Source organism: Barbus barbus (assembly GCF_936440315.1).
Source record: "Barbus barbus genome assembly, chromosome: 36".
In the NCBI taxonomy this organism is placed as follows: domain Eukaryota; kingdom Metazoa; phylum Chordata; class Actinopteri; order Cypriniformes; family Cyprinidae; genus Barbus; species Barbus barbus.
Genome location: NC_136714.1, coordinates 11893428 through 11915433, shown reverse-complemented (window position 1 = coordinate 11915433; position 22006 = coordinate 11893428). Strand labels below are relative to the sequence as shown.

The window sequence follows — 22006 nt, the reverse complement described above, 5'->3', positions numbered from 1 at the left end:
AGACAGAAACGAAAGGAGGAGCTATCGCTCAGTGTTCCTTCCTCCTCATTCCCTACGTCTGTATCTTTCAGTGGCAGAAAAACGTTTGGAGAAGTAAACAGAAGATTGTGTGGCTTAAATGTTTGAGGATGCAGAGGAGGTGATTTGAAGGTTTAAAATCCTCAGCACACTTCCTGTCTGTGAACCTCCTCCTCGGTCTCTCTCAGACATAATACTCCTTGTCTTTATTCTTCTTGCCCTTGGTGGTCGTCTTTGCGACGGCAGCGGTCGTACTCGGCGTCTTCTCTTTGACCACGGTGCCGTTGCTTTCGGATCCCAAATTGCGGCTCTGGTCCACTTGATAAGAACCTTCGTCTCGGTTGCGGTACTTGTACATGGCGTAAAGGAGGATGAGGATGCAGAGGGCGGCAGCCGCCACGATGCCCACCACCATGCCTGTGGTGCTGCTGGACTCCCTAATTACCTCCACGGCGCCCGGGTGGCCCTTCTCCATCAGGTCGGTGGGGTGAACTGTGGGCACATGGGGGAAACCAGGCGGGTATGTTAACCCTGGAGTGTGACGGGAGGACGGGGCGGGCGGCAGGAGCACCTGGTCGCGGGTGTTCATTTTGCCTGCAGGGATGTGGAGCTGGTTGGGGTGTGTGGTGGGGCCGGGGATTGGGGGGCGGTGGTCACCTGGGCTCTGGCCTCCGCTCTTACCCACGGCGGGGGGCGGCGGTAGGACAGTCCTGTCTGTGACCATGGGGGAGTTTTTGTAAAAGTCCTCGTCATCGGACTCCGTCATTTCTCCGGAGCCGAAGGCCGATACCTCCATGGGGTCACCACAGTCCTCCTGGTCCGGAGGGCATGGCGGGCGGGGGTTGGACAGGACGAGGGACTCTTTAGTGGTTTGGAGAGGGGTCAGGGATGTGGGAGGGGCGGGGATGGCGGGGTAACGGGTGGCTATGGGAAGGGGGTCTTGGGTGTCCACGGTAATTATGGGCAACACAAGTTCACCTCCTGGGATGAGAGAGGAGAAAGGGTGAGAGGAAAAACAATTAGCAAGGACTCGAGAATGTCTACATGCACATACACGCGCACTCTATTAATAATAGAATTTGAATTTTATTCTGTGCAATTTATTCTAAGACAGAGATTCTACACACAGTTCTTTATCTTCACATGTAAAATGCTACAGTATTTTCTAAACCTACTCAAATGACTTACATAAACATGTCTAGATCACTACAGTAATAGAACCAACTCATATCTTGAATAGCTCTTGGCTCTTCTTTGGTTAAACAAGATAGCAAACCATGGAGTTTGGGTCACTTACATCAACAAATAGGCCGCATGATTTTTGCATGGAAAAAAAGCAAATTACAAAAAACAAAGGTGTGTAAGATGGTCCCTTCAAAAGCACAGATTTTCTCCCCTTTATACTCTTTGACACACTCATCTGTGCTCTAGGCGTTAATTTGAAAGATTTCATTATGCAATGATCAAATACTCTGCATAGGTGCATTGTGCAATTAGTTAAATTCTGTGTCTCAATACCTAGTTAACTGATTTCTGTCTAATGCTATATAGGGAATTGTCTATATAGATCTTATTACAAACAAAATGGAAGCTCATGAGTGGATTTGACTGATATGAGATCTGAGATGCTCTTTTTTAAGGCAGAAACGTCTGATTCTGATGCTGGCATGTAATTAAGCTACTGTAATAAATTGCATATAAAGCAAACAGACAGCCAAAACACATTTTAATTATACACACTACTTTTCAAATGTTTGGGATCAGTAACTTTTATTTTATTTGTTTACGTTTTATTCAGCAAGGCCACATTTAATTGATCAAAAGTGACAGTAAAGCCATATATATCTTTAGAAAAGACTTCTATTTCAAATAACATTCTTTTGAATGAGTAAATGGCTCATTTAAAAGGAGAGTAATGGCTGCTGAAAATTCTACTTCATTCACAGCATCAAACTACATTTTAGATTTTTATTTTTTATTTTGAACAGTAAAAAATTATCACAATATTAATATTTACTATTTATTTTTTATCCGTTATTACTATATTTACTATATTTTTAGCAAATAAATACTATATTTTCATAAAAAATACAAAAACATGAAAAGATCTTAGCAACCACAAACTTCTGAATAGTAGTGTAAAACTTTATCATGTCTTTAATACTTGAGGGAAAGATCACTTTAATTTAAAAATATTTCTCATTGAATGGGGCTTGTCACATCACATTATGGGATGGCCTTATCTATGAGACAAACAAACAAAAAAGCTATACTTTAAATAATGGGTAAAATGTTTTATTTTTAAAGGTTGCACAGTTTTGCACAAATGATGCACAAACGAGCTAGGCATGAAGCTGACTAGATTTTGAGACAGAGTCAATAAATAGGGTTGTTGTAGCAATTATTTAATAAGAACTGTCTGGTTTAATGTGTTTAATTTTCCAACATTTCATTTAACTAAAATAATCTGAAATGAAACCAAAGGCTTGGACAAATGTCAAACAGCTGATTTTCCAGATGGGCCATCAGAAACAACTCAACCACTCAACGACATTGAATGATTGCAACATAATGCACAATCACAAGAGAAATAGCTGAGCACAGAGTAATAATTCCATGTACTATGCAACACGGTTTGACCCCACACCTATTTTACTGATATAGGAATGCTCAAAGCGAAACCCAATGATGGAGTGGAATGGCCACTTAGCGTTATGAATTGGCCAGATGGTAGAAGGCCACACTTTAAGCAATATAACCCTTAGTCTAAACTCAGTCAAATCAGCTCATAATGTAGATGCTGAGCTCTAAAGTATACTTCTTTGTTTATAGCATCTATGGGGTTAATATGGAGGAAGAGTGCTAGCAAAAAAGCATTAGAGGAAACAGAATTCACATTAGGAACACAAATTAAAATTGACACTATATTTTAGATCCAACTGAAGCTATTTCCTGAATATTTGCAAAAGTTTCATTTTACTTATAAAACATGTTTTTTACTGAACACATAAGATAGCTATAAAAACTTAACATGGTGTTAAAAATTTACAAAAAAAAAAATTCAAAATGATTCAAATTGAAGCTCTAGCTGGAATTAAAATGAGGAATTATCTATGGAACTGCACTACATCTAAACGTAATATATCCGCAAGTCATTAAAATCCACTGCTTAATTAAAAATAAATGCTAATTTCTTTACGAGTGTAGTTTGATCTGATGTTTGTGCTGCCTGTGAGCGTCTGGGGCTTGTGAGGGTCTGTATGGCCTCAGTGCTGCTGTGTGTGTTTGTACTCACCAGTGCCGGGCTCACACTCCTCCAGATCCTCATCATCACTGGGACATTCGGCTGACGCCACCAGCAGGTCATCTGAGTTCTGAAAGAGAATACCGGTACAGATGGTTCATTTTTCCAAGTTTGGAGGCAGATTCTATTTATTCAGATTTCTCTGCACCCTTCTCTGCAAGAGATCTGAAATTGTAACTGTTATCTTATATGCCCAGTTTTCATTTAAGCCCACTGCTTTTGTCATATTTTAGTCACTTATGCCCCAGGTGTTTTCAGCCTTATTCACATTAAAACGTTTTACAAACTTTTCTATTATTATTACTACTTTTCAAATACCTTTTGATATTATAGTTTTACTCTTGACCTATACTGTAAAAAAACAAAAAAAACAATAAAATCTGACATTTACGGTAAAATACCGGCAGCTGTGGTTGCCAGAACTTGGTACGAACATTTAAGGTTTTACAGACTTAAATTAAATTCACAGTAATAAAGGGTATTTTCAATAATTGATATATGTTAATATTCCAACCTATTGAATTACTAATATCTGTTTTGTACCACTGTAATACACTGACAACCAACAAAAAATGTGGTGAATGTCACATGATGAACCAAAATTCACAAACACACAACAGCTCTTCCACAAGCTGAGGAGGGAAATACTTAAATATAGAAGGTGCATACAGTGATATTTCAGTATCACTTGCAGTATACTCAAATAATGCAATAAACGTTAATTTACCAACATTAGATGAGAGATAAAACCCTAATGTATTTAACTAAAATAGTTATTTCAACGAAAAACATCAAATGTGAAGTGCCATGCAAGGAATTCTAAGAATGTCAATTTACAGTTTTTCCCTGTAAATTATACAATGACTTCCAAAAAAAAAAGTCATTTAAACAGTGCTTTACTGTAGAATTACAGTTATTCACCGTATATAGTATGCAAACATACAGTTAACCAATTAACAAGTTTTTACTGTTGCATTGTTACAGTTAAACAGTTTACTGTTAAAATTACGATATAATTTTTTTTACAGTGCAGACTTTCTGAAAGTATAAAACAATATAATATAGTATACAGAATAAACAATATAAAATGAATTATTAAATATATAAGCATGAATTATTAAAATGTTAAAACTATGATTATTTAAACAGAGGGGAACAAACAAACAATTTCAATATTTATTATGTGATTTATATAAATGTAAAAATTACAGTTGTCTCAGTTATTTTCACCACAATAAACAATTTTGCCCTTAATTAATAAATAAGATTTTGTATGTTTGTTTGTTTAAATCAGTGTACTTGTTTACCAGGGAGACTATGGTATCAGTGAAGAGCATATTTGATAGAAAATGAGAATATATTATTTATTATATTTTAAAATTTAAAATTTATAACTTTGTAAGTGTGAAAATAAAATTTTATGTATTTAGGATACATAAAATGCTACCAAGAAAATGACCATTAGCAAGACAAAGGAGTCTGGCGTTTCATCAAAAAAAAAAAAAAAGTTACAAATTTCACTTCAACTACTTCCTAAATTGTGGCGGAAATGACAGTGTTTGAAATGTCATTTTAAAACACTGTAATGAAAATACTCATGGCATCCAGAAAATGAAAGAATTCTTCTATGATGTACGTCCACTGTTTCAACTGTATTTTCTGAAAGTCCACAGGCTCAAAAGCTGAAGAAACACCCTTTGGCTGCGGAGGCATTTGTTCAGCTCTTACGATGCAGCGATGCTAGACCAAATGGCTTCGCTGCCCCTTGGTTTGACCTGAGTTTGAATTAACATTCCCGACTCATACCTCACATTCATAAAACATGTAATTGGATCTGGGCCATGACTGATTTGGGCGCATCAGTTTGTCCTTTCCTATCGAGAGGTCAGAACAATTTCGCTGTTCACTCATATGGGCATATTTATCTGTTTGCGAGGCTGGGAGCATCGACAGAATGAGCCTCCCCTTTCGAAGGCTAGATGAGGTATATGAAGGTATTTATTGATGGTGACACCAGTATTTGTATTCGCGCTCTCTATTTTAATAAACACAAACAAAAACACAGCTAGAGGAATACCTTTTTCATATGCATGTAATGAAAACAATCATGGTACGCATCATAAACTATAAAAGAGTTAAGCCCTAAAGGTTCACGTGTGTGCTTTCCATGATGCGATTACTGAGATAATCCCTTTTTCCTTCTTCTTTCAAGACCCGATAAGATTCTAGCTTAATAAATGCAAATATGCATCACCTCTGCATTTCAATACTTGTCGTTTTGACCACGATTGACATGCATATGTTAACTGAATTGGCTTGTAGACAGTTTTAATCAGTCTGGGTGAAACAGTTGTATTTTGATTTATTCCCCATTTTGCTAGTGTTTTTCTTGCTCTTTGGCTGTTCACCATTGTCAGCCACAAATATTTCAAAACCTCAACTGGTCAGAGCTAAATTACTTTAGAAGGTAAGTTTATTGAGAAAAACATTCTGTTTTGAAGCCTTTCCATCATATCAGCAATGTTATTATGCTTTATTTACACCAAATATACAAAATCATTTCGTGTCCTGGACAGCTATCAAATACTGATGTAGCTGAACTCAGCTGAAACAGAAAAAGACGACAAACATTAAATGTACAGAAAGCACCATCAGGGTTATTTTAAACAAAAAGCCGTGCTTTGAACAATCAAAGCGTTTGTCAACAGAAAAGCTGTGACAAATTTGCCAGGTTTTTGAGTCTGATTTACAAATACTAAAGACTTTGACATTTCGAACTTCTAATTAAAAGACGCATTGCAGCATTAGTTTTGCCTGACTAAGTTTATTAAAGGATAATTAGCGCGCTTCTTATCTGCACTTCTGCACAATGTCTATGTGTTTGGTAAGACAAGTTTATTAAGAGCACTGAAATTGCAGGTTGTGTTTTGATATGTGCATACAGTTCTGATTAATACACCGTGACATAATTTTTTTTTTGACATGGCAAAAAAAAAGTCGAGGGCACTTTAAATGTCCTAATCCTTAAAAGGGAAGTATAGTGTCGTGTCAGCTTGATCAAGGGCTTACTTAATAGACACTATTCACAACGGCACTATTTCCAATGCGCTGCAAGAGCACTGATGTGGGCTGTGATTTACGTGGTGTCATGAAGGTTCACTTCAAAAGCACCACAAATTTGAAGTCCAATTTGAGGTTGTGGAAAAGCAATCTTAGAACAAAAGATTTGTGCTGCTGGAGGTATGGATGCTTTGATACAAAACAGCACAAGCCGCTCAAAATGAGGTTGAAATAATAACATATGTCTGACCCTGCAGCTCTGACTGATTTTCAGAACACTTGATTTATTTGATATTTTTCTTTCAAGGCCTGATGTGAGCTACCTTGCTGACTATTGCCTACAAAGGGAGCTGCCTTAATAGGGAGCGTCTTCATTGTCAGGAAACATTATAAGTGTTTTGATCCAGAACTCTCTACGTAAGTCTGTTTACCACACAAGCGATCCACATGGACTTATTACATTTATTACAATGTAATTGCAATAAAGTTTAGCATTAGCATGCTGCTTAACTAGCAACACAATATTCTGCATGGGACTGACTCACAATTAATTTCAATAATGTAACAGCATGTTGCTAAACTAACAACAAAATATTCTGCAGTTGATCAAATCAATTCATTTCAATAGTGACTAGCATGCTGCTCTAATTTTCTGCATGAGATCGACTCACAATTGATTTAAATATTAACATACTGCTAAACTAACAATGAAATATTATCTGCAGGATCAACTCACAATTTATTTTAATATATTATAATATTACTATATAGCTAATACTATTAACTCAATTCATTTCAATAGTGCTAAGCTAATAATGACATACTCTGCATAGGATCAACTCAAAATACATTTCAATAGTGTAACAAAAACATACTGCTCAAACAAGTAAATATTCTCTACAGGATCAACTCACAATTGATTTCAATAATATAACATTAACATGTTGCTAAACTAGCCTAACAGCACAATTTGAAAATGATTGACAAACCAATTAATTTCAAAAGTGTAACATTAACATGTTGCTAAGCTAATGATGACGTACTGTACATGACATCTACTCACAACTAATTTTAAAGGGATAGTTCACCCAAAAATTTAAAGTGTGTCATCATTTACTCACCCTCAAGTAGTTCCTGTATGAATGTCTTTGTTCTGCTGAACACACAGGAAGATATTCTGAAGAATGTGGGAAACAGAGCAGTTCTGGGGCACCATTGACTTCCATAGTATTTTTTTTCCCTTACTATGGAAGTCAATGGTGCCCCTAAACAGCCTGGTTACAAACTTTCTTCAAAATATCTTCCTTTGTATTCGGCAGAACAAAGAAATTCATACAGGTTTGGAACTACTTGAGGGTGAGTAAATGATGACACAATTTTCATTTTTGGGACTATTCCTTTAAGAGTGGCATTAGCATGTTGTTAAGCTAATTATGAAATAATATGCAAGCAGCTCCCAATTATATTGCCTCAATAACTTAAAAAATACGTAGAATCCACAAATATTGGGTAAAATAATCAATTTAAACTACACATATATAAATTTTTTTATTTTTTACACTGTGAATGGTATATAGCATATATACAGCATACATATAGCATATATATACAGTATCTCACAGACGTGAGTACACCCCTTACATTTTTGTAAATATTTTATTATATCTTTTCATGTGACAACACTGAAGAAATGACACTTTGGCCAAGCATGTCTCCAGACCTAAACCCTATTGAGCATCTGTGGGGCATCTTCTAACATCCACCAGCTGTCCATGATGTCGTCATGGAGGAGTGGAAGAGGACTCCAGTGGCAACCTGTGAAGCTCTGGTGAACTCCATGCCCAAGAGGGTTAAGGCAGTGCTGGAAAATAATGGTGGCCACACAAAATAATGACACTTTGGGCCCAATTTGGACATTTTTACTTAGGGGTCTACTCACTTTTGAGTAGTGGTTTAGCCAGCGGTTTAGACATTAATGGCTGTGTGTTGAGTTATTTTGAGTGGACAGCAAATTTACAAATTTACACTGTTATACAAGCTGTACACTCACTACTTTACATTGTAACAACGTCAATGTCATTTCTTCAGTGTTGTCACATGAAAAGATATAATAAAATATATACAAAAATTTGAGGGGTGTACTCACTTCTGTGATATATATATATATGTGTGTGTGTGTGTGTGTGTATAGTGAATATAGTATATAGTTTGTGCATATAATAGTGAGTTCAGAATAAATTGAAGTGTTTTTCAACACTTTTTTATTGAGTTGCGATACACCATATTAACCTCAAGCAAATTGCAAATTTAAAAGATACATTTATGGTGCATTCTCGACAATCTAATTTTTATTTTAATTTTTTTGGAAAAAGAGTTTTCTGAATCAGTTGGGATTTTCTCTTGTGAAGAATATTTTGTTGTTAGTTTAGCAACATGCTAATATTACACTACTGAAATCAATGCCATGCTGAATATTTTGTTTAGCAATATGCCAATGTTACACTACTGAAATTGTGAGAATTATTTGTGATAGTCATGAATATGCTATAGTGCTTTCTAGTTAACAAAAAAAGTAAAAAAAATATATGAACTGAGTAGGGGTGTAACGGTACGCATATCGAAACGAAACGGTTCACGGGGTGAATTCCAAATCCTATCCCCTTGGAGTGGGGACGTGCGTGTCATGTAGTCGTTGGGAATGCACTTGGCAAAGGGAGATACGTAATTTCCTCATTATCTTCAGCTGGGATGTTCCCGTGACAACGCAGCTGCAATAACTGTTGCAATTGAACATACATTTTATATTTTAAAATGTTTTTAAAGTTTTTTGCTATGTAATATATAAAAACGAATATATATAAAACGTTTTAAAATATAAAATGTATATTTTTTTATGCCGGTGTCTGTCAGCAAATCTGCACACCGTGCTGCGTTGTCACGGGAACATCCCAGCTGAAGATAATGAGGAAATTACGTCTCTCCCTTTGCCAAGTGCATTCCAAAACGACTACAGTTCACTCCAAAGTCCCCACTCCAAGGGGACAGGGATGATCACTTCCATTTGGAATTTGCCCCATGAACCGTTTATACCCCTAAAACTGAGTATACAGTGAAGTGATTTTGAATTCATTGTTTGCACTGAGATGCTTTATATTTAATTTGTAAACTTTCAAAATTTAATTGCTAACTTAAAAGAAAAAATTCTGTAGCTTTTTTTTAACCAACTATAATTAAAAATATATATTTGAAAAAAATACATTTTAAAAATATATTTTCCTCACACATATAACTGTAAAAAACAATTCCTTTAATCAGAGTAAAAAAAATTGTCAAACGGGAAATCTGACAAATGTAGAGAAATGTAACCGTTTTGTTTAAAGTGTTTGCTTTCACAAGAAAGGTGCTACAGCTCTAAATATGTTTTAACGAGTTCACACTTACATATATTTAGCACGAGTAAGGTAATGCGTATTTGGCAAGTATAGTAATGCGTAGTTGGCGTGCTGTCCTGGGGAAGGGCTCCGGGCTCAGGAATGGCTCGAACCCAGAGTATCCCCCATAGTGTGGTGAGAACTCTAGTCAGGGCTCCAGACAAAAAAATCGAGTAAGGAGCCATTGGCTCCTATAAAAGAAAAACTTAGGCGCCAAATTATTTTTTTAGGTGCCACAGAATAAAAGTGGTTTATTTTATTATTATCATTTTATTTTTCCCCCCTATTTTAACATTTCAATCATTTTGTCATGTGTTTGTCTTATCTTTTCTAGGCTTTATCAGCATTTTAATCCATCTTGTAGATGATCAGGTCAACCGAGGGACTAAGGTTCACTTAAAGTGTGAATTAAATGTCTTTTACAACTTGAAATATACAGTCACAAAGAATTGTTCATTACACAGAATCTATACCAATATCATGGACCATAAGCATCACTTGGCAACTGAGTGCAGTGCATCCTATAAATGTTGTCACGTCTTTCACACATTCAGTCTGTTTTTCTTCATTAGTAAAATGCAATTTTATAGGAGGAGTTGAATCATGTACAACAGAATAAGTAAAAATATTAATATGCAACAGCGCATAAATATAGCAAAACGCTCCTCTTTATAGTTATTTTTCTAGCTGACTGATGAGTTTATGGACACTGAGTGGTTATTCTGAGGTAAATGTATTACAATGCAATGTTTACAAGCTTTATACATTTCCTCAGTTTGAAACAATGAGCTTTTACATAAAACATTTCAGTAAGTTGTACTATAGGCTTTCTTATTGCCTACCTTTTGATCATGTTCATTTCATACTATAGTAGTAAATGGAAATATATAATGGGTTCACTTGCTGCTTTAACTGAGGTGCTAAAGAGATCGCACCTGAGCATTAAGTGCGATACTCTCCGCTCGCGCGATCCGGACGCATACACGGACCGTGTGGACGCGGGGTACTGGTGTTTATATTACCGACAGTGTGCGCTTGTGGTCCGCATTAAAGAGCACCCTAACTGCATCATTTGAATTTCGTAGCATTTTAAAGCTGATACTTTGTTTATTAAAAAGTAAGACAGCACAAAGCTTTTTGCGATTACTGGATGGCAAGTGCGCTTCAAATAACAGGAAGTCCATGCACACAGCATATAGACTAAGATCTCGATAAGAAGATCGACCGGACACGTGTAAATGCATCTGGTTGTTGAAACCACATATGGTAATTTTACTCCTCCCATAATATTAAAATAATAGACGTGTGAGAGCGTTTTATAGGCTATATGGCATGTTATAGTCAGATATGACAGCGCAATGCAACAAGCATCACCACGGATGAGTAGCGGAGTACTATTTCTTAAGCAAGCGACGCGCAAACTGAATGAACCTGAAAGTAAGCCGCAGACTCTCAACACACAATCTTCTTCATTAAAAGTAGCGAGACTAGCCTATCTTTCCAGTGCTGATGCCGCGCGCTCTCTTGATATTGAAATTAGCTGATAATTAATAAAATTATCCGTTGCTTTCATTGACGTGAACTCCGTTATATTTGCATATGAAGCGGGAATTGAAGAACGGATTTATATCCGTTTTGCGAAGACACATTTATGTGGCCAAGTGTAAATGGGGAAACGTTTTAACAAATCATATAGATATCCGATCAGAGAAAATGCATGAAGTGACCAGGTGTAAACAGGGCCTTTCAGGTCTCTCTCACTGCGTTCAGCAGACTGTGTGCGGCAGAGACGAGGACTGTTTTAAACTCTTTTCAGTAAAACTTTGATGCGCATCGTCTTATGTAAGTTTAATACGTGAACATAACAAAAGATGTGAGCGCAAAACAATCGGGAAAAAAGTCCTTTCATGCAAATTATATATAGTCGCCAGTGGCGACCTCAGCAAAAACTTCACTCGCAAATTAATATTTTTGGTCGCAAATGCGACCATTTTAGTCGCAGTTTGGAGCCCTGCTAGTGATACCTCTTGAGTGGAGAAGAGGTGGTGGAGGGTTGCTGATTATCCATCAAGTGAATAGAGGTATGTCAGTTGAATTTATATCGTGCATTGATTAACTTGAGTGCGAACCTCCTGTGTTAATTAGGCTAAGTATCTGATGCGCTCCTCCGAACTTTGTTAATAAAACATAATTTCTCGAGGCTTAGAAAATAATGACTTGAGAAAATTGCAGGACCGTTCAAAGGAAATGTGACTAGTAAAATACTATGTCTGGGAGGAATGAAAAGAAAAGCATATGTGGCGGAGATATATCCTGACACATGCGAATCCGAGCAGTATGATTCTTGTCCTTCAGGGCCTTCCAGATGCAGAGTGACGGCTCTTTTTCGAGCAATAATTGACAGATTTTTACCCCAGGGTGATCTGTCCTGTCAGCTCTTTTATTGCTGATACCAACTGGACATCTTGTAAAACTAAAATTCTTTATAAACGCAACAAAATCCCTCATCAGGGATGGCCCGTCTCTCTGGATGAATGCACCGTCCACCGTCCCGTCCTTACCTGCGTAATACTGTCCTTCAGGCTGGGAGAGCGCTGTCTACGGGTGGTGGTAGTGGCCATGGTGGTGGTGGTCTCCATTATGGTGGTGGACATGTCCGCCGCAGCTGGAGGGGTGGCCGAGGTGGTCTCTGTAGACAAGACAGAGGGTGCGTCTCCAACCAAACGCAAGTTTCCTGTCACCTGCACATTCGGATCCCCCTCGGCGGCCAATTTTAACACTTGCAGCCCGTTGTAGTACAGGCCTGAGATCTGGCCCTGGAACGGCCGTCCTTTATCCTGACCTCCCACCTTTATAGCCGCCTGGCTGTTGAAGATAGTCAACTGCCGACCTGTGATGGATCAGAGAGGAGATGGAGAGAGAGCAAGATATAGAGACAGAGAAAGAGAGAGAGCAGTACGACAGCAAAGAGAGACAGAGAAGCAAAAAGCGACCATCAGAACAAGCTGTTTTTGGCGTCACTGACATGATGTTTCTAAATCAACTGATAACACTTTTAATATTTAAACCTGGCGATGGAAATCTCCAATTCTAATGGCAGCCGTGTCTGACCTGGTTAGTGCAGGGTATAAAATGTTGTATTAAACATGATGCCAAAGATCAATCCTGAAGCCTGAGGTGGCTCCTCTATGAGGGCCAGATCGAAGAGCAAAGGAAGAGCCCCTATCATTATAGAATAATGGCTGTATATACTAATTTGAGCCTCACTAAACTAGTAGGGCTTGAGCTGTGGATAATGAACTGAATAAGGAGGACCAAATTGGAAAACAATATATATGAGTATGTAAAGAGTTTTGGATATGTTTTATTAATAGACAGAGGCCTCGTTGATGCTAATCTGCATGAATAAGTGTCATCTGCCAGCTCAAATGCTAATGTGTCACCGAGGCAAGAGGAGTTTCCCCTCAAGCCCCACAAATAGACATACATAGGGGCACACACACATGAACACACACTATGCCTCTGCGATGAGGATTTCGTCCCCTGAATCTCCACTGAAATTGTCACTGAGTCATTTCACATAGAATACACCACTAGTTGAATTGATCATTGAGTTGACGATCATGAATACAAATACAAGAAATCTAAATCACTATAATATTATAAAAGCTACAACAGGTAGTCACGGCGCTACAGGTTTGACTCAAGTGGTTTTGAATTATAATAGTGAATGTTAAGCAATCGGGCTAAACTTTAGATATAATTTAATTCCAACAAAACCTTCAGAATTACTACTTAGAGAGCAAAAGGATGGTTAACTCAAAGTGCCATTTCCTTTGGCCCCTGAGAGCTGGACTGCCTCCATCCATTTAATCCCGATGAACAGGTACTCTGACACAGCTGATTATGAAGTGGGCAGTTGTTATCCCCTCTGTGAGAGCCACTTAATGCTTAATGAAGGGTTGCCATTTAACACAAGTAGGGTCTTGATTTTAACAGTTGAAAATAACCAAGTTTGACATGAGAGTGGAGATAAAAAGACCATCATCTCGGAAAGGCATGTCGTAATAGAGTGGGAAGAAGCCAGATGGCCACTTTCCACTTGCACATGTTCTTTTATCGTACAGTGAAAAGATTATTCTGATTAATGTGTGACATTAAGGACGGTTACATATGCTGACATATTACAGCATGTAAAGTACTTAGAAAACGGTATAAACGATAGTCTAACTTCAGTGATAGTAGCACATGGAACTTAAAATGACAGTTCAGCCAAAAATGTTTAAAACATAAAATAAGATATTTTAAAAAGATATTTAAATATTTATATTTTGAGAACTGTTTTTGCCTATACATTGAAAGTCAATGGGGACCAAAATGCCACTACTTACTGCCTTTCTTTGTATGGACAATTTTTTTTAAAGATATTTTGTTGATTCAGCAGTGTTGAAAGAAAAAATATATATCATATAAAATTATTAATTTTCTTTTTTATTCAGTCACTGGAATAAAGCGACCAGGACAGTATCTAAAATTTCTCCTTTTGTGTCCTGCGGATGTTTGGAACAACCTGAGACATTTGTATAAATAATGACAGAATATTCATATTTAGGTGCATTACTCCTGCTATTTAAAAATGTGCAATGAGATTTAATTTCCTCGCATGTCAGGCATAAAGGCAAAAAAAGGCTTTCCTGTGATTAATTCAAGATTGGACAGCTCTTTTCTTTGCGTCTAAATGTGAGACCCAGTGACAGAGGTTAGAAGATTTAACAGAGGAGAATGAGGAGACCAAAGAGCCTTTGAGATAGAGAGCACGAGGCACAGACAAATTTCTCACACAAAGACCAGTCACTCAGTAAAATGTACCATTCATACAGGACTCAGACCTGATGTATGAGGGCTTTGTGTCATTATCATTACTTATAGATTAGAACTGATAAATAATTACACATGTTAAAGGGACATTGTTAATCACATCTGAATGTGCAAAGGCTGACATCAATTTTCCTCTCATTTGGTTACGAAAATGTCTTTCATTAATATTTAGACTGTTTAACCCTCTGAGTTAGTTCGATTTAGGGGGGTTTAAGACGGAATTAGCTTTAGTTTAATGCCCTATTTATATCAAACAGCGGAAATCAAATCAGACTACTCATACTCATTGCATATATATATATCTAAAATTATATCTCAATAAAGGATGTTAGTTGGATTCACAAGCGAGAGCTAAACATCTGAAAATGACTTTTAGACATGTAGAACTGAACTTTGGATCACATATACTTTTGTCGAGTTCAATCAACGTAGATATGCAGACTTAGAAAGGTCAGTTTTCATCGAAAAAAACAGTGAAAGCGTATTTGTTTTACACTTAACATTTAGATGTGATGTTAGCTCAGCACATGAATAGAAAAGGAAGTTTGCATATAGATGAAAAAGGCGCAACCAACCAAAAAGTCTGATAACTTACACATACAGTAGAGCATTAATGCCCAATTTTCTTTGATAATGTGCTGATGCAGGCGTCTGAGATTCTACACTTTAATAACAGAAAGAGTTTCTCGGGGAAAATCAAATACCATGCAGGATTCATCTGTTTACAGATGTCTCACGGGTCCAAAGATTACAACACGGTTAAGTTTCCGAAAAATATAATCTATAATTTTGTTTGGATTCTTTACACTCAAAGGGTTAAAGGGGATTTTGAAACGTTATTCTGATTTTAGTGTTATAAGAAGCAATAGTCCCTTTAACTGCTTGGGATTGTAAAATATAAATCTAGATTTTACAGTTAAAGTGTTTTTAAATACCCTTGCTTCAAAATTAGCGAAGTCAGAGGGGATCACAGAAGGAAAACATAAGACAGCAAAAAAAGAAACTATTTACAGACAGTTGTTGCAGTTATGGAGCGTTGTTAGAGGGTTAGTCAGGGTTATGTTTAAGATTAAACCTTAATCTCTGAAGCAGTGCAGTTCTAATTTTGTGAAGGACTTTATCTGAAAAGCACAAGCCACATGGAGAGGACCGATTGGATTTACATTGTAAGTGGGCAGCCACAATCCACAGTTTGCTTTGGCCCACTATATGCCAATGCAAAGGCTTTGGTTTTAGGAAATTTAATTCAAAATGGCTTGAAGCTTTGAGGTTTTAATGGAACTGCACCTCTTACAGAGCCTTAATAAGTCATTAAGTCATTGTTTAATTAATTCATTTTTATTACCTTTGTCGAGTAGCCACTCGTCAACTACCCGACCAAGTCTGTATGGAATTCTTTGCCTGGCTATAGCAAGCCGTTCATTATCAATGTTCCCTTCAAAGAATTTAGAGAGACAGATAAGAGGTTAATATCTGGAAGTTCAAGCGTCACATGGTTAAAAACATGGCAACAAGACTATCAAGTTTAGCAAGTTAGGAAGTCGAAACGAGCTTTATGCTGGTTGTTATGTTGTTTTAAGGTGGATTCTTAGTTATTAGACAGTTTAGAAGCTTGAGACTAATTAGAGCATGTTTAAATCTGTTTAGAAAGCTTTGAGGACATATTTAGTGATTGTTTATCTTCTAATTTTGGTCTGGTTGATTGTGATGTCATCATAGCGAATAATACTTGAGGGAAATTTCATACAATCAATAAGACAACAATGATATCAGTGATAATGTCACATATTATAATGTGCAGTTATACAATGGTAGTGTCAAAGCTGCTCTGGAAGACATTTTCTGGTCTCTGCAAGAAATCAGAGTGAGAACAATGCAATCAGTGCTGCATCTAGTATCAAAATCTCGAGGTACCTGCATAAATTAGGACACGTGTAATTATAAAAAGACACAAAAGATGTAATTGACTCGGTGTCATGGCTGCCAGATAAGGAACAGCGTGTATCTACAGTCTACAGTTCCCGTTTTCTGACAGATCCCTTCACTAGAGCTAAAATGAGCTCTCGGGTCCTGTTACTCACTCAAAAGAACAATCTCCTCATATCACTGTTTTCTCTTCCTTGCTCTCAACCACCATCTTGCTAAAATCCACAAGTCCTCCCCATACTCCTTTTTACCAGTTTGGTCAGATTACAGATTTTTATTTTTTGTAGTTAAAAGTGATCTTTCTTGAAGGAAGATGTTGGCATGCCAAGTGTTAACATCATTTTTTTTTTTTTTGATATACCACATACTGTGTCATGTTCCTTCTGTGACAGTTGTGCGAGATACAAGCCTTCCGTTCGTCCTACCCACCCTGCAACCTGAATGAGGGCCAAACCTCCCACTCCCATAAGCCTGTTAAAAGAGCTCATGTGTGGCAAATTCTGCACTGAACCTTCAAAGAAAACTTAAAATAGGTCTCGTCCGTGAGTAAGCGGCAAAAAAGCGAAAACAAACCGATCCATCCAATAAAGTCCGCTCTGATGCATTGCTATTCATAGGCTTCCACTAGATTCTTATTTATGGGGCAATGTAATGGTGTGTTGAGCAAAATACCGAGGCGAGCGGTCAGTTGCAACCACATCCGCAGGGAGCAGCAAATCTGCCATCGGGGAACATATCCGGTCATCTAATCCTCAATTTTAATTAACTGAATTAACCAAAGCCGTTAATCTAAGCGATACACAGACGGCTTCGTTTACACATGCGAGCCTTGCAAGTGTCGGATGACACGCAAGAAATATATCATCGTTTTTTAACATCCCTGGGATGACAGGTGCCACATAAAAGCCGTGCCATTCCATTTAAATGCGCATAACTCAGTTTTAAAGGAAGCATGACACGATTGTGACGGCTTTGAAGCCCGGCTTTATCCCCGCGCTTTGGAAAGGCTGCCCCATCTGACTCTGGCCACCTGAGGGGGCTTAGGGGGAGACCTGGCGGATAGGAAGCCTATGTCACAGCAGTAGAAAACCAATTTTCCCTTTCAGAAATCAGACGAAATCTCAAGCCCGAGCAGCAGGGACGCAGCGCCATTCAACCTCTGGCAATTTCGAAACAAGACCCCACACGTGGGAGTGGAAGGAGCATAGCAGGTGAGCCGAGGCGCTGCTTTATTTGGCTAGAGCTGTATTTTTGCTAAGGACTCCTTGACACTGTACTAACCTGCCGTGAAGCAGCACATCGGAGGAACCGAATGAAAAACAAGGATGAGAAAGACAGGATTGCTATTAGTGACGGAGAAAATGTCTTCCTGTGAAACAGCAGCTATGAGAGGAAGGCAGCTCCCTAAGCACACAGTGGGGAGAGAGAGAGTTTGCTCAAGTTTAATTGGAAATTAAATCAGAGCGAGATGTTTGTATAGGAAGGGGATGGTTCATGGGATGACTACTGTAGGGTTGGGATCATCAATCAAGGCTTGTTACAAAAGTTCAAGGCCGTGCAATATCAGTTTACGGTGCAGACTACACCGCAACTCGAGAGTGCCGGGGTTCAAAGAGCAAACTGTGAGAGGCGTTTTGGCTAACGCTAAAAAAATGAAAGCACACTTTGTGGTTCAAAGTTTGCTTGCGGTTCAGGGATAGAGGATCTTCACAGGCGCAGAGACACCTTCCTCAGCCCGCCTAGAGCAAAGCTGGCTGAAGTTGAGAACTGTAAAGGATCCAAATCCATCTTGGGCTGAATGTATTAGGCAAGGCAGCTTGGGGGGAAATGTGTCAATTTGCAATTGTTATTAGATTGTGCATGCGGTGGTTATCTGGGCGCTGCATGTGGTGACTCATAAACTCTCTGGAAAAAGTTTGAGGGTAAAAACAGCGCACTTCAAACCCAAATAATTCAGAATTGAAATTATAAATCAATTTGTACCCTTCAATAAGGCATGCCTTCAACATGCATCCAAATCCAGGCCGAAGGCTTCAAACAACGTCCCTCTGATGTGCGAGTGGAAATATACAGTGTCTCTCTCGGACCCCATGTGTCCATTCCCAAGGGAAGCTGCCCCTAGTATTTCTACCAACCACACGTGTAATGGGATCCCCCCAACCCTCCAAAAATGGCTTTCCCTGTCCTCTGCGGGGTCCTACCTGATGGGAAGCGTTCGATGACAGGCTGGTTGTCCACTTGGAGGGTGGCGTTGCCACCGCTGCGCGTAAAGCGAACCACGTGGTACTTGCCGTCGTTCACGGTGACCGCAGGCTCATCTATGGTGATATCATCTGTGCCCACATTGAAGATCACACCCACCTTCCCTTGTTCCTGCATAAGAATGGACAGTTTGTTTAGAGGTGGACATTAGGGATGAGACATGACGGTTGACCATTCGATTAGTGAGGTCAATTAGTTTCTAGATTGTGGGCACTTTTGGCCGTGATTTCTATTCCAAACAAACGCAGTTAAAAGACACTTTTTACACTTTAACTAGTTTATTTAATTTGTTTAATAACAACGTTCAGGAGTGCAAACACATACATTAGAATTCTGTAATTTTTTTCAGTGACACTGGTAGTGGGAATTTGAAAAGCTAAAAAATAATTAGCATTTGATGTGTCATAAATGCATTATTATAATGCAATTAAATTTTCACACTTATTTGACAATTTAACAAAATGCAGCATTACTGGAAATGAAGCACAACAAAAATATTCTGCTAACAAGTGATATTTTTCTTTTTCTTCACACATCAAGTCTCATATTGCATTAATATAAATTTGACAATTTTTTACACAATAAATATTCAGATGTTCAAAAGGCATGTGCTTACAATTAATATTTTAATTATATCAAGTATTATTAAATAGTTTTTTAAAACTGTGCAAGACTGAAATAAATAAAATTGATATAATACAAAATAAAAATCTATAAACAGATTAAAAATTCTATAAATAAAATGTATACATACAAATTATTCAAGTAGTAATAGAGTAGTAAAACCATGACAATGAATGAAAAAGAATAAACAATATATTGAAAAATTAAAAATAACTGATGACAAGTAAAAGGTTTTTAAGACATTAAAAAACTAAAGATATGAAAGATGTTAAAAGAAAGAAGGTACACTTGATAGTTTAAATAAAAATAAACCCCTGTGACATAAAAGTGCCCTAAGTTCAACAAACCTTCCTACACATGTATTATTGACATTTTACTTAGTGTGCCGACAGCTACACAGTTTGTAAACGCCCCCTACAAAACGTGTCTGATTGGGTTCAGGTGAACCCGAAACAACAAAGCCCTGTAATTTCACAGGGCTTTCTTTAAGACCAATTAGTTGACTAGCTGTTCAGGCAACCCACCTCCAAGCCCATTTTTGCACATGGGTATAACCAATATAGATATACATCATGCGCCATCACATAACCATTAGGCCACGACTTTGGGGAAGTCGTGGCCTAATGGTTAGAGAGTCGGACTCGTAATCGAAAGGTTGCATGTCCAGCGCTCTCTCCACCCTCAATACCACGACTGAGGTGCCCTTGAGCAAGGCACCGAACCCCCAATTGCTCCCCGGGCGCCGCAGCATGGCTGCCCACTGCTCCGGGTGTGTGTTCACGGTGTGTGTGTGTGTGTGTGTGCATTTGTTCACTACTCACTGCTGTGTGTGTGCACTTGGATGGGTTAAACGCAGAGCACCAATTTCGAGTATGGGTCACCATACTTGACAATACGTCACGACTTTACTTTTTTTTACTTTACTTTACATGACCTAAACATTCAGAAAAATCTCTGGATCATGAAGCAATTTCAAACAGCGATATTTAGGAGTATTGGATGTGACAATAAAATGAAATGAATGATGGCGAGAACGATGGGGAATATCTTGTGAGCAAAAAGAAACATCTGGTCATGCTACAGTGGCTCACCCTTGGGAGAGGAGCTCAGCAGTGTTCTTTGTAATGCAGGAGGGGAAATGGAGTGTGTCTCCATGTTTTGCATTCATCACCGCTCCTTCACACAAAGGCACACACACACACTGGCTCGCCAGCTACTGACATCCTGACATGTATAACTACTGACAGTTTCCTGCTGTTTTTATTTTAACAGTGATTCATTCCCTCCCAAGAACACTTCCACCCGCCACCTCTGTGGGGCACACTTGAGCGTGTATCAGTTGACACCTCAGAAACACTACCTGGTTCTTATTGCTAGCGTGGATTGTGTTACCATTCTACAGCTTTAGCATTGTCCAGTGTCAGTCACTGGAAAGAGTCAAAACAACAATAATAAAAAAGTGCTTTGTGTTCTCTGTCACAAAGCCACAGATTGATAAAACTTCCACACATGTTTGGATATATTCCTTCCTTCCTCTGACCTCAACTGACAGGTTCTCATTGAGATGCTGATGTCTGACAAATATCAAACAGAGCATGAGGTGAATGCAGAGTGTATTCTGGAATCTAAAGGGCGGAGATAAAAAAAACTAGCGAGTGTGTGCTAATGCTAGACTGATATCAATGTCTCCTCACCATACAAATGAGGGCAAATCTACTGAATGAATACACAAGAGGATTTCATCCAAATGTTAAACTGCACAAAAGCAAAAAAAAAAACAAAAAAAAAAAACAGAACTCTAGAAAAGAATATGAAAGGTTATGTTTTCATAGAAAGAAAAAGATACATTTTCATGCTAGCCTGGCCTGGTTTTTGACTTTCTTGAGATGCTGAACGGCGGCGGCGCGACTCTGCCGTCCAGTGCGTCAGGAAGCAGCAGGCAGAGCAGCGATGATCCTGTAATCACCGTGTCGGTGGATGAGGTTCAGAGGGCGCTAAAGAAAGTGAACGTCAGCAAAGCAGCCGGACCTAATGGGATAACCGGCTGTATTCTGAAGTTCTGCGCTGATCAGCTCGCTGGTTTGTTCACTTCTATCTTTAATGAGTCCCTTGCTACCTCCGTGGTTCCCACCTCATACATACAATAACAATAAACCCTCTTGCCTGAATGACTATCGCCCAGTTGCCCTCACATCTATAGTCATGAAGGTTTTTGAGAGACTTGTAAAGAGTCTCAAAAACACATTTGCTCCTCCATACCTGATACTTGAACCCTCTGCAGTTTGCACAAACAGATCTACGGACGATGCCATCTCTCACGTCCTCCACTCTTCCCTCACACACATGGACAGTATCAATGGGAATTATGTAAGGCTGCTATTCATTGACTATAGCTCAGCTTTCAATACTGTAGTCCCCATCAAGCTGGCATCTAAACTCACAGACCTTGGCCTGAACTCCTCACTCTGTGACTGGATTCAAGACTTCCTCACCGGCAGACCTC

General features: G+C 38.4%; 1 protein-coding gene across 1 annotated transcript in view; it reads right to left on the bottom strand.

Annotated features, from left to right (window-relative positions):
- Window positions 1-202: 202 nt before the first annotated feature.
- Window positions 203-22006, bottom strand: part of LOC306856314 (neurexin-2-like) — a gene marked incomplete at both ends in the record, with an annotated part of 392379 nt that continues 370575 nt past the window's right edge. Inside the window, 5 exons of the mRNA XM_079395511.1 lie at window positions 203-999; window positions 3314-3392; window positions 12375-12703; window positions 16037-16126; window positions 18819-18990. Of these exons, the coding sequence (XP_079251637.1) occupies window positions 203-999; window positions 3314-3392; window positions 12375-12703; window positions 16037-16126; window positions 18819-18990 (1467 nt within the window). The remainder of the gene's footprint in view (window positions 1000-3313; window positions 3393-12374; window positions 12704-16036; window positions 16127-18818; window positions 18991-22006) is intronic.